We start from the raw sequence: 14,750 nt of genomic DNA on the forward strand, positions 1-14,750 counted from the left end.
CAGACCAGGAATAGAACTTGGATCTTTTCTCTCAGTCTACTGCATTTGTTACACCGTGTCAGCTTTCATGTTGTCAGCAAAATATTTCCTGATTGTGATAACAGGGTAGTTAATTTTACTTCAGAGCTATACTAAACCCTCACTTGTTTGGTGGAGCTAGGAAATAAAATTCTCTAATTAACTGATTATTCAGGTAAAGTAAAGGTTATTATATATAATATGAACCCAAATTCTCAATGAACATAATAAATTATATCTGATAAAAATCTTTACTGAACACAATTTAACTTTAGGATCTTAGGACTGAAATAATTCTTAATGTATCATGTGGTCCAACTCTGTTTTTAAAACATTTAGCAAACTGTCAAATCATTTCAATATTACTACTGTTATTAATACAGTATTAATATAAACTACAATTGAGAAAACTGTAGCCCAGGGTAAACTATCTTTGCAGATTACACACAGCTAGCTGGCCAAGGGCAGTATCAGATTTTCTAACTTTGACTTTGTATTGTGGATACCCAAGAAATCTTGTACTTGTGACATTATAGCAAATGATGGGCACAAGACAGCAACAGAGATGTATCCACTCATTTTATCACTTTGTTTTCTTCATTTATTTCTTGATAGGAGTAATGTTGAATTTAGTGCTTACTGCACATAAATAAAATTCTTTTCATTTAAAGTCACTTAACTCATAAATAACTTGTAATCAAAAATATCTAAAATTCATAATATCATAATTTGGTTTTCACAGACTATAAATTTTAATTAAGTGAGCTATAAAAGTGAATGTAATCTTTTATAACACTTACAATAATAGATGGTTCACTGGACAACTTACTTTTAATATCAACAAATTGAAGAATAGATAAGGATTTTCCATTCGGATAATTTCAATATGGACATCTAGCAGACATGACACAATAGAAATAATTTATGACTACTTACTTGAGGCATCAGCGACTTAGCCGTCATGTAAGATTCTTCAGCTGCTTTGGTTCTATTTAAATTTTTATAAGTTCTTCCTACATTCATGTGGGCACCAATATCATCTAAAATTAAAAAAAAATCATTTGTTGGCAAATACACTAAATAGCATTCAATGTAAACTACTAAGAAGACATGTTTCTAGAAACAAACACACTAAAGCAAAAGAATGCAAAAGGAGGCAGTAGGTCCTGCTTCCTCCTTAAAGCTCTTCTAACACAACTTATTATAACTTATGAGCAAGGCTACACTAGAAAATTATTAAATAAAGTACCATAAGAACAGAAAATACACATATGACATGAAAAAACTATTTGAATGGCTCCTGGAAGGGTTAAGATATGAGAGGGGAGAAATAAAGGTAATGATTAAATTTACATCTTTTTTTTTTCCATTATATTTTACTATCCTATACTAAGGCTTACTCCTATTTCCTTAATCTCATAGCTTTGAAATTCACTCAAAAGCAAACAGGATTTACAAGTGAAAAGGATCACCATGATTACTAGAATTATTTCAAGTATTATAAATAACAAAAATGAATCCATGGTGGCATAGGGGCAAAGAGCCTGTGAAAAACACTTTGTGACTTTGTTTTTAAAAATTTTTGTGGGCTTCCCTGGTGGCGCAGTGGTTGAGAGTCCGCCTGCCGATGCAGGGGACACGGGTTCGTGCCCCGGTCTGGGAAGATCCCACATGCCGCGGAGCGGCTGGGCCCGTGAGCCATGGCCGCTGGGCCTGCGCGTCCGGAGCCCGTGCTCCGCAACGGGAGAGGCCACAACAGTGAGAGGCCCGCGTATCGCAAGGAAAAAAAAAAAAAAAAAAAAAAAAATTTTTGTGAATGTGGTTGGAGTACAAGTTATCTGGATTCTATAATATTACTTAAGATGCAGCAGCCCAGATCTCTTAAATGATGATACATTCCCATATAATTTAATTAAAACTTTTAAAAAGGTTGTCTTAATATCGAATCCTCAGCAAATTTATTCAGGGATAGAAAAATATAAAATTTAAATAAAAAAGATATGAGGGTTCATTGCACACTAGTTTTAAGATATACTTCCCAGTAAATATTTCAAAGGTTTGGAATAAAGATAGAAAGAAGGGAGATCTTAAATTAGACAAATTGTACTCAACATGAATCTCTAACAGACATGACAAGGTTTCAAATTATGATTACTACTTGCCTGTGACAGCAATGATGATTTTGCAATTGTGGAATAGTTCTCTGCCTGCAACTCCCAGGACACATAGGGGCCAAGCATATATATTTTAGGCATTCCTCTAGGAGGAGAGTAACAGTCCTAAGATCTTGCTAAATTATGTTTCAGGTTGGCAATTGTGTGCACTGTACAAAAACTGTTAGATGCCATATGGGTTTAGTTAGAGAACTAGGGGACAGGATTGGGGGAAAGAGGTTGATTCCTTGTTTTTAGACATATTGCTGAATCTCATGGGGTCTCAGGAGGCGCTCAAGCCAGAAAAAAGAAAAAAAGAAGAAAAGAAAAGAAGAAAAAAGGCTTCCCAATACTGGCTGCATTTCAGAATACTTGTGTAGCTTTGAAAAATTCAGATACCTTACCCTACCCACCTCGATCAAAACAGAATCTTCAGGAATAGGATTGCAAAAATGTTTTTAAAAAGTTTCAGAGGCAATTCTGATGTAGATCCAAGGTTGAAATACATTGCATTACCAAGAGCACATAGAGTTTTTGCTCTTATACAGCTCTTTTAAAAAAATTTTTTTTATTGAAGTATAGTTGAATTACAGCATTGTGTTAATTACTGCTGTACAGCAAAGTGACTCAGTTATACATATATACATTCTTTTTCCTATTCTTTTCCATTATGGTTTATCACAGGATATCGAATATAGTTCCCTGTGCTATATATAATAGGACCTTGTTTATCTAAGCTCTTTTTTTTTAAACATCAGATAAATCTATACCATTTACTACAGAGATCAGAAAGTTACCCAGAAAAAACTAAGGGTATATAGAACATGAAAAAATTATTTATACAGTAAAAATTTAATCTAAGAAAAGAACAAACTGAAAGTTTAAGTAAATAAAAGTGAAATTATGTCAGGTAAGTATTTAAAATGTTACTGAAAAGAGCCCCAACCAACCTTAGAAAAGAGGTTATCCATTAGGATGAAAGACAAGGCAAATTACTATCTACTAATCAGGTTCTTAGAACTATGGCAAGGAGATACTGTCATCAGTGAAGACTACAGACACTAGAGTAAGGCACCCTTACTTTCTCAAAGAACAAAGATAGCAATTAGATAGCATTTAGCGTAAAAAAAACTACACAACACAGCTAATAAAATGAAACAATTTTTAGGCAATTTTTAAAATAAGTTACAAAGTTCAAGATTCTAGGAGGAAACAGCATTACTGGTAAAGTAAATCTATATTTGAAAAAAAAAAAAAGGTAAGAAAGCAGGCAAGATATAAAAATCAATTACATTTGAATGACTAAAAAGCTACAGAATTTCAAAAAACAATCTTGCTATTATGAGTGCCCTATCCAAACCAACAGCAGCCTGAATCTAGCAGTCTGTCTTTAATTCAATGTAAACGAGGACTGGCAAATATCAGGCAACTCTGTGCCTAATAATTCTTCAGCCACCAACAGTGAAGTTAAGTATTGTCACACTGATGGCCCAGGCATATGTGTTGCTTTCCAGTTATTTCCTATGCACAAATCTGTCAATTTATTTAAAAAGATATATTTATAAATGTCTGGAAACTCCTGAAAACTCTAAAAATCATTTCTACCATGATGGCATCAAAATTGAACTACAAGTCCATGATTATTTTCGTTTCAAAGATTTGAAGTTAGATAAAAATGAAATCATTGATTTCAAGGCAAAAATAAACCTTGGAGAAATCTGGTGTTTCTCGAGAAAAACCTACCCTCGTTTTATAAAGGTGTTTATGGAAACTGTAATTCAATTTGCAAAAATTTTATCTTGTGAATTGATTTTTTAAAAAAACTTGTAACCTTGATAAAGGAGGCAGGAATGTACAGTGGAGAAAGGACAGCCTCTTCAAAAAGTGGTGCTGGGAAAACTGGACAGGTACATGTAAAAGTATGAGATTAGATCACTCCCTAACACCATACACAAAAATAAGCTCAAAATGGATTAAAGACCTAAATGTAAGGCCAGAAACTATCAAACTCTTAAAGGAAAACATAGGCAGAACACTCTATGACATAAATCACAGCAAGATCCTTTCTGACCCACCTCCCAGAGAAATGGAAATAAAAACAAAAATAAACAAATGGGACCTAATGAAACTTAAAAGCTTTTGCACAGCAAAGGAAACCATAAACAAGACCAAAAGACAACCCTCAGAATGGGAGAAAATAATTGCAAATGAAGCAATGGACAAAGGGTTAATCTCCAAAATTTATAAGCAACTCATGTAGCTCAATAACAAAAAAACAAACAACCCAATCCAAAAATGGGCAGAAGACCTAAACAGACATTTCTCCAAAGAAGATACTCAGACTGCCATCAACACATGAAAGAATGCTCAACTTCATTAATTATTAGAGAAATGCAAATCAAAACTACAAGGAGATATCATCTCACACCAGTCAGAATGGCCATCATCAAAAAATCTCTAAACAATAAATGCTGGAGAAGGTGTGGAGAAAAGGGAACCCTCTTGCACTGTTGGTGGGAAAGTAAACTGATACATCCACTGTGGAGAACAGTATGGAGATACCTTAAAAAACTACAAATTGGCTTCCCTGGTGGTGCAGTGGTTGAGAGTCTGCCTGCTGATGCAGGGGACATGGGTTCGTGTCCTGGTCCGGGAAGATCCCACATGCTGCGGAGCGGCTAGGCCCATGAGCCATGGCCGCTGAGCCTGCATGTCCGGAGCCTGTGCTCCGCAACGGGAGAGGCCACAACAGTGAGAGGCCCACATACCGCAAAAAAAAAACCCCCAAAACAAAAAAAAAAAACTACAAACAGAACTACCACGTGACCCAGCAATCCCACTACTGGGCATATACCCTGAGAAAACCATAATTCAAAAAGAGTCATGTACCAAAATGTTCATTGCAGCTCTATTTACAATAGCCCAGAGATGGAAACAACCTAAGTGTCCATCATCGGATGAAGAAGATGTGGCACATGTATGCAATGGAATATTACTCAGCCATAAAAGGAAACGAAATTGAGCTATTTGTAATGAGGTGGATAGACCTAGAGTCTGTCATACAGAGTGAATTAAGTCAGAAAGAGAAAGACAAATACCGTATGCTAACACATATATATGGAATTTAAGAAAAAAAATGTCATGAAGAACCTAGGGGTAAGACAGGAATAAAGACACAGACCTATGAGAGAATGGACTTGAGGATATGGGGAGGGGGAATGGTAAGCTGTGACAAAGCCAGAGAGAGGCATGGACATCTGTACACTACCAAACGTAAGGTAGATAGCTAGTGGGAAGCAGCTGCATAGCACAGGGAGATCAGCTCGGTGCTTTGTGACCACCTGGAGGGGTGGGATAGGGAGGGTGGGAGGGAGGGAGATGTTAAGAGGGAAGAGATATGGGAACATATGTATATGTATAACTGATTCACTTTGTTATAAAGCAGAAACTAACACACCATTGTAAAGCAATTATACTCCAATAAAGATGTAAAAAATAATAATAATAAAAAACCAACCAAACAAACAAAAACTTGTAACAACCAAAACAAACAAAAGACTGTAATCAACTGTTTGTCTAACATGACATTCATGTCACCTGGTCAAAGACCACTGTATAGTTTATATTCTTATTCTGGCTAAGCAAAAAAAGCCTTCAGACTGAATGTCTTTTATTTTTTTTAAGCTACTTTAAATGTTAAGAATCTCTGCTCTCTGTGATCCTATACTGTTCTAGGGTTTTAAATACCATCTATATGCTTGTTCCTTCAAATTTTTATCTCTAGTCCTGACCATTCCCCTTATCTCCAGACTTATAGTTCTATCTCCATCTGTATATCTAACAGGGATAAAAAAGACTCTTGATTTCCTTCTTTACATGTCGTTTTAGCTGTCAAATCTATCTATGAAGAACACAGCTAAAAAACACAGAATGAGCCAAGAAGTCTCTGAATGACAAATTCAATTTTTCCAAGATTATGTACTTTTTCATAATAAATTGTAATAAAATGACTTGCCTGTTTTCCTAGCCCACTATTAGAGACTGCAATTTTGAGAGTATGGTAGGTAAGTCATACTAACTAAAGGAGATAGGTTCAAGTAAGTATCTTAAAAACAGCCAAAAGTGACAACTGACAATGAGGAAAAATGATTTTAAACTAAACATCCACAATCACACCCACCCACCAACACGATTTCATTTTGTCCTGACAACAATACAATGAGATAGAAATTACTGTCCCAACTTAGAAATGGGAAAGATAGGGCTGAAGGGGCCTAAATATCGTCTTCTAAGTCTTCAGGTCCCTGTGTGTCTGACATAAAGATGACTTTGCTTCTTTTTTTAAAAACTTCCAGAATGAACCTAAAAGGCTTCAGAAAGCAATGAACTGAAACTGCCACAGTTAGTGACCACTGACTGTGTGTAAGACTATGCTAGATGATGCAGGGCCTATGAAGATGAATCAGATGTTCATGCTGCCCCTAGGAAGCTCCTCAGTTTAAATACATAGATACTTTAAATAAATAAATATTTTAAATGAACATTTAAATAACAAATATCACAGAAAAGATACAAAAGTTGTAAGGAGTCTTAAAGAGGAGAAATATTTGCTTCTAACTGGAAAGATAGGAGGGTTTTTTTTTGTTTTGTTTAGAAAAGCCATGTGAGATGGGTTACAAAAGATCGGTAGGGTATGGTAGAAGGTGGATGGGAAGGAAAGGAGAAGGGAGGAATTCTAGGCTCAAGGAAGAACATGAACAAATGCAAAGAGGTGAGGAAGCTCATGACATGTACCCTAGATTTCAAGAAAAACTAAACCACATGAAGAGCCAGGAGAGATAAAATTGGAAAGATAGCTAGACCATCAGTTATATATTTCTACAACATTCTCTAACAGGAATTTGGCTTTGCCTTGGGGACACTGGCAGCTTTTCCAAGTGGTGACTGTGGTCTTTTTCTTATCTCTTGCAACACTGGGCCTTGGAGTTAGGTGTCCTCCTTGATCCTTACCACTTCCAGACCACTGTAATTCCTTAAAATCTCTCAACTCTGAATTTCAGATCATTAAACTCTATTATCCACTACCCTTCCTTATTGCAGTCACCAATCTCATATATAGCTCCTGGTTCCTTGTTGTTCTTTCCAACATCACACAGTTGTCAAAATTCTTAGTAATTTCAAAATCTGTATAGATCTATCTTCCAATAGTTGCCTTTCTTCCAATAATTTTCACCTCCATTCTCCTTTAACTAGTCAGTTCAATGGCCACAATCATATCTAGTCTAAATACAGCAGGCACTGCCCACCACTCCCCACCCCTCCGAGTACATTTAGAAATGTGTGTGTGGGGAAGTACTTTTTGGTCATCATACTGAATGGAAACTAATGATTGTACTTGGTAGGTGGCGGCCACATTTGGTACATATCCTGGAACACTGAAAACTAAAAATGCTCTAGCTAGACCCTACTCAGACACCAACAATTTTTCAGATCTATAAACGACTGATCTGACCACCTTTTCCTCATCTTTCATCCTTTCTCACATCTCTTCATAACCAGCTTAGGTTGTGTCTCAATATTCCCTTATCCCTTTGTTTAGTAATACACATCTGACAAAATTCTAATCCTGTTTAACCAAATTCTCCATGCCTGTACCACTGCACTTATAAAGTAGTGGGAGAAAACTTTTAACCACATCAACTGGTTTAATTGTAATTAAGTATTGCTAAGCTCAAGTAGGGTGTTAGAGCTGCTTGACAGTCATACCATATTTTCCTACTCTATACATTTTCCTAGATCTTTGTTTCTCAACACGTGATTCATGGGCTAAGTATCACCTAGGAACTTACTAGAAATGCAGAAATTCAAGCCCTACTCTAAAGCTCTATATATCAGAACATGAACCATATGATCTCCAGGTGATTTACAGGTACATTTAAGTTTGTGAAGCTATGTCCTAAATGATTACTTCAGACCCTCTCCTGGTCTTAGATTTCTAGCACTTCCTCTCCATTCCCCACACTCTACTATTGATTTTACTTTCTGTTTCACTGAGAAAACAGAAGCAAAGGACAACTTCCAGAAGCTATTCATCTATTATTCACCTGCCTATATCATGTCTCTACACTCTGCTTTCCCTGTTACCACAGGTTAACTGTTGGTTCAGTTGACTGAATGAAATCCTCACCCTGAGCACTAGATCCTATTTATCTATTCTCATCTGTTCAAGGACATTGACCCAGTACTTCGGTTCCCCACCTTGAATTATTATTTTTCCCAGCTTCAATGGATTAGTCACACACATGCTTTGTTTCTCTCACCTTAAAACAAAACCCCCCAAATTCCCAAAAAAACAAAAAAAAACATCATCCTACTATCCTCTCTTGACCCCATACTCAGCACCAACATTTCTTATCAACACGCTCTAAAAGAGTTTTTAATATCAACTGTCTCCAATTATTCTTCTCCCACTCTCTTAAACTCACTACTATCAAGCGTTTGCATCTATCCCTTCACCAAAATTGCTCATCAATGCCACCCAACAACTCTGTTTAAAAAAGACTCCTTAAATGTCTGATGTAAATAGCTCTAACATACAATCCAATTCAAAAATAAGCCAGCACCAAACACTGTACCATTCCAGTCAGTTGGAATAAAGCTTGAAAATAAACTCTACCTATTTTCTGCAAATATAATCATGTTTTTAAAAAGAAAATAAACTACCACAATAGCTTTATTAGTTAATAATGCTTACCTGGCTGAACATGGGTAGCCTGTAAGAAGTATTTCAAAGCTCTCTCAAAGTTCTTTTCATTTTCCAGAGCATGACCCACATTATTCCATAATTTGGCATTATTTTTATTTACCTTAAATATGGAAGTACAGATAGAAATTAGTTGAATTAAAAAAAATGAGTCTAATTAACACAGATTTTGTTTGGTATACTATTAGGAATGGAGTACTCCATAGAAATGTCCATGAACAGATGAAGTGGGTAAAAAGGTACAAACTTCTAGCTTTAAGATAAGTAAGATCTGAGGATGTAATGTACAGCATGGTGACTATAGTTAACAATACTGTAACTATATGAGGTGATGGATGTTAACTTATTCTGGTAGTCATTTTACACACACACACACACATGCATATAATCATTATATTGTACACCTTAAAGACAAAGTTATATGTCAACTATATCTCAATAAAACTGGAAAATAATCATTCCAATTTCTTCCAGAAAAAAAATGTGTATATATATGTGTCTGTGCATGTATACATACAACTCCAATCAACATGGATATGTGTTTGGTATATTATTAGGAATGGAGTGTTCCATGGAGATAAGGAAGAAGTCAAAAGAACACTGCTTCATGAAATTTACCCTCTCCTCCCTTTCAACATTAAAATACTAAAACCACAGTTTATCTACTTTACATATTAAAATTTTACTAAAACTTTTATTTCACCAAAACAGAACTGTTTGAAAACTCCTGCTCTATTATTTATGTTCTTTTGGGAAAGACAGAATTTGAACAAGTGAATATGTTTAAACACTGCACTGATGACTTATTTTGAGGCTCAAAATAAAGCTATTTACGTAGTCTATTATGGTAATGGGAACCCTGGCGAGCACAGAAACAGCCAAAAGGAAGTTAAGAATTTAGAGATTTGAAGAGAGGGAGCATCTGAAAAAAAATCACTGCTTATAACTTTTGCAGAAAACAAATTTTGTGACTTATTCTCATTTATGCTGTCCATTCTAGAAAAATGCAGTATCACTCCTTTCTGTCAGTTCCTATCTTTCCTACAGTATTAGAACCATTGGTTATTCTCCATATGGAAGGGCACCATTTTTTGCCATGTATTTTATTTCATTCAATCTAAGATGCCATCAATTATAAGGCTCACCATTATTTTAGGTACCATTAAGAAAGAAAAAAGGTCACTAACTAATTGTAAAATGCCTTTTACTGTAAGATTTATTCTGATTTCAGAGATGTTAAAAGGTATAAATAAATAAAAAGGTACACCTTAAGAACCAATGAAACAAAAGCATTCATATTTAAACATTTTATCATTTGAGTGTCTAACAACGGTATAGCATTTGTGCAATTATTCACATATGCTCTAGATATACACCTAAGCACTAGTCAGGGCACTAGTTATGGTATATATTATACAAAGAAAAAATTCTTTTTATTAATTTTGTGGTAAAGTACTTAACATTGACAGTTAACTGCCTAGTTAAAAGTAAAGTTAAAACACTGTATCAGGGATGGCTATAAGAAATAATTGATGACATATTCTGAATAATACTTTACCTTCAAGGCTGACATAAACAGCGTATATTCAGACTCCCAATCCCAATTTCTATGGAGTGTTTTTAAGGCATGAGTGAGTATCACCATAGACAGACAAACCCAGGATAACTTTTTTAATACACTATTTAAGAAAAAAAAAAGCAGAACAAAAAAACATTGTCTACATCACCAAAACAGAGGTAAGAAATATGCTAAATATCTCTAAATATAATGTTTGAATTTATTCTAAAGATTAGGGATTGTTCTAATAATCATCCAACTTGAGAGGGAACAACACTGAAAAAATTAAATATTATGAACACTTATACACTTTTACTTACTTCACTCTTCAATTACATTAAATATTTCAATATTTGCCTTTATTTCAAAAATTATGTTTCGATTTAATGACAAAAAATTGATAAAACCAATTTTTAATTGTGAATTTTTATATTTAGAGTTCTTCTGTACCATTTACCTATAACTTGCATATTCTTAGTAGTGTTTATAAACACTACTTATCCCCGGCTATATTTAAAAACATTATTGTTTTACTATAAACACCACAGATTATCACAGTATTCTTGAAGAATTTTAAAGCTAGAATTTTAAAGCTAGAATTATTAAAAGTCATAGTAAAATTAACTCTATAAAATAGATGTAAATTACTTATATAGCGTTAGGTTAATCACTTGGGACTGAATTTCTCATTTAAAAATGATGGTTATGCAGAGATCAGTTCAAGATGGCAGAGGAGAAGGATGTGCTCTCACCCGCTCTTGTGAGAGCACCGGAATCACAACTAACTGCTGAACAATCACCAACAGGAAGACACTGGAAGTCACCAAAAAAGATACCCCACATCCAAAGACAAATGAGAAGCCAATGAGACAGTAGTGGGGGCACGATCACAATAAAATCAAATGCCATAACTGCTGGGTAGGTAACTCACAAACTGGAGAAAACTTATACCACAGAAGTCCACCCACTGGAGAGAAGGTTCTAAGCCCCACGTCAGGCTTCCCAACCTGGGGGTCCAGCAATGGGAGAGGAATTCCTAGAGCATCAGACTTTGAAGGCTAGTGGGATTTGACTGCAGGACTCCGACAGGACTGGGGGAAACAGAGACTCTACTCTTGGAGGGCACACACAAAGTAGTGTGTGCACTGGGACACAGGGGAAGGAGGATTGACCCCATAGGAGACCGAACCAGACCTATCTGCTAGTGTTGGAGGGTCTCCTGCAGAGGCAGGGTGTGGCTGTGGCTCACTGTGAGGACAAGGACACTGGCAGCAGAAGTTCTGGGAAGTACCCCTTGGTGGGAGACCTCCTAGAGTCCGCCATTACCCCACCAAAGAGCTGAGTAGGCTCCAGTGTTGGGCGGCCTCAGGCCAAACAACCAACAGGGAGGAAACCCAGCACCACCCATCAGTAGAGAAGCAGATTAAAGTTTTACTGAACTCTACCCATCACCAGTCAGGAAACTTGCAAAGCCTCTGAGACAGCCTCATCCACCAGAAGCAAAAAAAACTACAATCCTACAGCCTCCCGTCAGGAAACCTGCAAAGCCTCTGAGACAGCCTCATCCACCAGAAGCAAAAAAAACTACAATCCTACAGCCTGTGGAACAAAAACCACATTCACAGAAAGACAGACAAAATGAAAAGGCAGAGGGCTATGTACCAGATGAAGGAACAAGATAAAACCCCAGAAAAACAACTAAATGAAGTGGAGATAGGCAACCTTCCAGAAAAAGAATTCAGAATAATGATAGTGAAGAGGATCCAGGACCTCGGAAAAAGAATGGAAGCAAAGATTGAGAAGATGCAAGAAAGGTCTCACAAAGATCTAGAAGAATTAAAGAACAAACAAACAGAGATGAACAATACAATAACTGAAATGAAAGCTACACTAGAAGGAATCAATAGCAGAATAACTGAGGCAGAAGTACGGATAAGTGACCTGGAAGACAGAACGGTGGAATTCACTGCTGTGGAGCAGAATAAAGAAAAGGGAATGAAAAGAAATGAAGACAGCCTAAGAGACCTCTGGGACAACATTAAACACAACAACATTCGCATTATAGGGGCGCCAGAAGGAGAAGAGAGAGAGAAGGGACCCGAGAAAATACTTGAATAGATTATAGTTGAAAAATTCCCTAACATGGGAAAGGAAACAGCCACCCAAGTCCAGGAAGCGCAGAGAGTCCCATACAGGATAAACACAAGGAGACACAAGACAAGAGACATATTAATCAAATTGGCAAAAATTAAAGACAAAGAAAAATTACTGAAAGCAGGAAGGGAAAAACGACAAATAACATATAAGGGAACTCCCATAAATTTAAGAGCTGATTTCTGAGCAGAAACTCTACAAGCCAGAAGGGAGTGCCATGAGATACTTCAAGTGATGAAAGGGAAAAACCTACAACCAAGATTACCCTACCCAGCAAGGATCTCATTCAGATTCGATGGAGAAATCAAAAGCTTAACAGACAAGCAATGGCTAAGAGAACTCAGCACCACCATACCAGCTCTACAACAAATGCTAAAGGAACTTCTCTAAGTGGGAAACACAAGAGAAGAAAAGGACCAAGAAAAACAAGCCCCCCCAAATTAAGAAAATGGTAATAGGAAAACACATTTCGATAATTATCTTAAACGTGAATGGATTAAATGCTCTAACCAAAAGACACAGGCTTGCTGAATGGATACAAAAACAAGACCCATATATATGCCGTCTACAAGAGACCCACTTCAGACCTAGGGACACATACAGACTGAAAGTGAGGGGATGGAAAAAGATATTCCATGTAAATGGAAATCAAAAGAAAGCTGGAGTAGCAATACTCATATCAGACAAAATACTTTAAAATGAAGAATGCTACAAGAGGCAAGGAAGGACACCACATAATGATCAAGGGACGAATCCAAGAAGAAGATATAACAATTAGAAATATATATGCACCCAACATAGGAGCACCTCAAAACATACGGCAACTGCTAACAGCTATAAAGGAGGAAACTGTCAGTAACAAAGGAATAGAGGGCGACTTTAACACCTCACTTCACCAATGGACAGATCATCCAAACAGAAAATTAATAAGGAAACACAAGCTTTAAATGACACAATAGATCAGACAGATTTAATTGATATTTACAGGACATTCCATCCAAAAACAGCAGACTACACATTCTTCTCAAGTGTGCATGGAACATTCTCCAGGATAGATCACATCTTGGGTCACAAATCAAGCCTCAGTAAATTTAAGAAAACTGAAATCATATCAAGCATGTTTTCTCACGACAGCGTTATGAGACTAGAAATGAATTACAGGGAAAAAAACGTAAAAAACACAAACACATGGAGGCCAAACAATGCGTTACTAAATAACCAAGAGATCCCTGAAGAAAGCAAAGAGGAAATCAAAAAATAACTCGAGTCAAATGACAATGAAAACAGGATGACCCAAAAACTACGGGATGAAGCAAAAGCAGTTCTAAGAGGGAAGTTTATAGCAGTGCAAGCTTACCTCAAGAAACAAGAAAAATCTCAAATAAACAATCTAACCTTACACTTAAAGGAAATAGAGAAAGAAGAACAAACAAAATCCAAACTTAGCAGAAGGAAAGAAATCATAAAGACCAGAGTAGAAATAAATGAAATAGAAACAAAGAAAACAATAGCAAAGATCAATAAAACTAAATCTGGTTCTTTGAGAAGATAAACAAAATTGATAAACCATTAGCCAGACTCATCAAGAAAAAGAGGGAGGGCTTCCCTGGTGGCGCAGTGGTTGAGAGTCCGCCTGCCGATGCAGGGGACACGGGTTCGTGCCCCAGTCCGGGAAGATCCCACATGCCGTGGAGCGGCTGGGCCCGTGAGCCATGGCCGCTAAGCCTGCGTGTGCGGAGCATGTGCTCTGCAACGGAAGAGGCCACAACAGTGAGAGGCCTGCGTACTGCAAAAAAAAAAAAGAAAAAGAAAAAGAGAGAGAGGACTCAAATCAATAAAATTAGACATGAAAAAGGAGAATTTACAACAGATGCCACAGAAATACAAAGCATCCTAAGAGACTACTACAAGCAACTCTATGCCAATAAAAGGGACAACCTGAAAGAAATGGACAAATTCATAGAAAGGTATAACCTTCCAAGACTGAACCAGGAAGAAATAGAAAATATAAACAGACCAATCACAAGTAATAAAATTGAAACTGTGATTAAAAATCTTCCAACAGGGCTTCCCTGGTGGCGCAGTGCTTGAGAGTCCGCCTGCC

General features: G+C 36.5%; 1 protein-coding gene across 1 annotated transcript in view; it reads right to left on the minus strand.

The window, feature by feature from the left end:
- TMTC3 (transmembrane O-mannosyltransferase targeting cadherins 3) overlaps positions 1 to 14,750 on the minus strand; it is a 48,244-nt gene that overhangs the window by 6,725 nt on the left and 26,769 nt on the right. The window contains exons 8-10 of the mRNA XM_007449119.1: positions 10,493 to 10,613; positions 8,926 to 9,037; positions 955 to 1,058 (exon numbers count right to left, since the gene is read on the minus strand). Coding sequence (XP_007449181.1) covers positions 955 to 1,058; positions 8,926 to 9,037; positions 10,493 to 10,613 — 337 coding nt within the window. The remainder of the gene's footprint in view (positions 1 to 954; positions 1,059 to 8,925; positions 9,038 to 10,492; positions 10,614 to 14,750) is intronic.

Source organism: Lipotes vexillifer, unplaced genomic scaffold, assembly GCF_000442215.2.
Source record: "Lipotes vexillifer unplaced genomic scaffold, Lipotes_vexillifer_v1.1 scaffold415, whole genome shotgun sequence".
Taxonomy (NCBI): Eukaryota; Metazoa; Chordata; class Mammalia; order Artiodactyla; family Lipotidae; genus Lipotes; species Lipotes vexillifer.